The following is a 1,966-nucleotide window of genomic DNA, read 5'->3' on the forward strand; positions in this document are numbered from 1 at the left end:
AAAAAAAAAAAAAAGAAAAAAAAACAGGAATTAATAAAACAACGAGCGGTATGCATGCAAATAAGGGATTGAAACATGGGCATAATTAGATTAAATCCTTCTAAGCATTACATGAATAGAGATATGGACTGGAATAGATTGAAAACTCATATTACTCTTGATTGACAATATTCCACATCTCTGATAACTAATATCACACACTTATTTTTATCTCCGGTATTACATACTTATTTTATATCAGTCTTCGTACATTTCCAAGAGTTCCATATATTTTTCAATTTTTACAAGAAAAAGACAAAACAAAAACATAGAAGACCGTTTCTCGCAAAATTCGGCCGCTGAAGTAATTTGAACCTAGCGGTAGTGTTACTGCAAGTACTAAATTAATAGAAGCCAAATTTAAGTAAAAGTTACATAATACTGGATGATATCGATGAGTGATGTGACCCAATAAAGACGATAGTACCGATCGTGTGTTAACTTTGTTAAATACGCACTAAGTTTATTGCCAACAAACTGCAATTTACACCTCATTAGATGTACATATAACAGTGCCAAACTTTAATCGATGATATTAAAAGTTACCAACCTTATTACGGTAGAACAGTGCCAGGCAAGCGATTGTTATATTAACGAAAAATAATACGAGTAAACAGATCACAAACTGAAAAGATTCCGTACAGTCAGTACTCAGATATATTTCTAAATTATCACTGAAATATAATACAGGATTATCGGTTCTCACAGAAATACACTAAAACTTTTCAAATTATAGAAGCGTTTTATCTGATCTCCAGTTGAAGTTATATAGATTCATGTTAAAACATTAAATCAAGTTCAACGGTTTTGCAAAATATTTACCATCCAAAAATCAAGACTACTTATTTGTTTCGCAAATAAATTTTAAATTAAAAGAAGGAAAACGAACGGTGATGAGCAAGCATAACGATTTTTTTATCGCACCACAACAACCAATAAAGCCGATTATCATTGTAACAGAACCAGTAACAAGAGCCAGATAACTGGCCGCACGAAGTAATGGATCATCCTCCGAGAAATCGACCAGGTCAAGGACATAATTACGCCTTGGATCTAACAGTGTCCATAGCGACAAAAATATCAGTGCCAATCCAGTAAGCTGTAATTTTGGTAAAACGTAAACTGAGCAAAAATTGAAAAATTGAAAATTGAAAATAGCACACTCACGACCGAATGAGCAAATCAATCACAAAATAATAACAGTTATGCAAATTTTTAAGGTGCGGTATTGATCATAGGGTCAACAAAGTCAAATTCCAGTGTTTTATAAACAGTGCGCTAGCACAGTATCGACTGAACGAGGTAAACAACAGGTAGTCCTTAATTGTCTTCTAGGTAATAATCTATTAAAAACCAAACATTGCGAATATTACTGGAAGCCATCTTTTAAAGATTCTAATTATTGTTTTCTAATTCACCGTTCAAGGTAATTTACCCAAAAGAAGACGGTATAGAGAAGTACGCATAACTGTGCACATTGGCCATTTCTTTCTTCACTCATTATGCAGATATTCATTCATTTATTCACTTCGATCCTCAAGCTACGATAAAGCGACCCATTGTTGACAACAATCCAACTTCTCATGAATGGATTGAAGATGACCTGAAAAAAACTATTAATCCATTCATCGGTTATAGCCAGTGAACGGACGAGAACATTTTAAGAAACGCTGGATACAGCTGAATGTTTGTTAAGATGAACACGTTGGATTTGCAACAGATGCTTGCATTTAAGCTTACTCTTCCGAAATGAACTATGCAGACTTTTGCTATGAATATTACCATGTTTTTGTGAAGTTGCTTCCATGAACAGTGGAAAAAAAGCTTCCTGATTTCGGTGCAAGAATGACAAAGGTTGGAGGGTGTCGAAGTGTGACTATATATATATATATATATATATATATATATATATATATATATATATATA

At 33.1% G+C, this 1,966-nt stretch overlaps 1 protein-coding gene across 1 annotated transcript; it reads right to left on the reverse strand.

Annotated features, from left to right (window-relative positions):
- Window positions 1–414: 414 nt before the first annotated feature.
- LOAG_15078 (hypothetical protein) lies at window positions 415–1,138 on the reverse strand (the record flags this gene model as incomplete). Its single annotated transcript, XM_003150570.1, has 3 exons — window positions 415–516; window positions 590–664; window positions 929–1,138. Coding segments are annotated over 3 exons (387 nt in total), but the record flags the coding sequence as incomplete, so codon positions are not given.
- Window positions 1,139–1,966: the final 828 nt, after the last annotated feature.

This window comes from Loa loa (assembly GCF_000183805.2).
Source record: "Loa loa unplaced genomic scaffold supercont3.400, whole genome shotgun sequence".
Taxonomy (NCBI): domain Eukaryota; kingdom Metazoa; phylum Nematoda; class Chromadorea; order Rhabditida; family Onchocercidae; genus Loa; species Loa loa.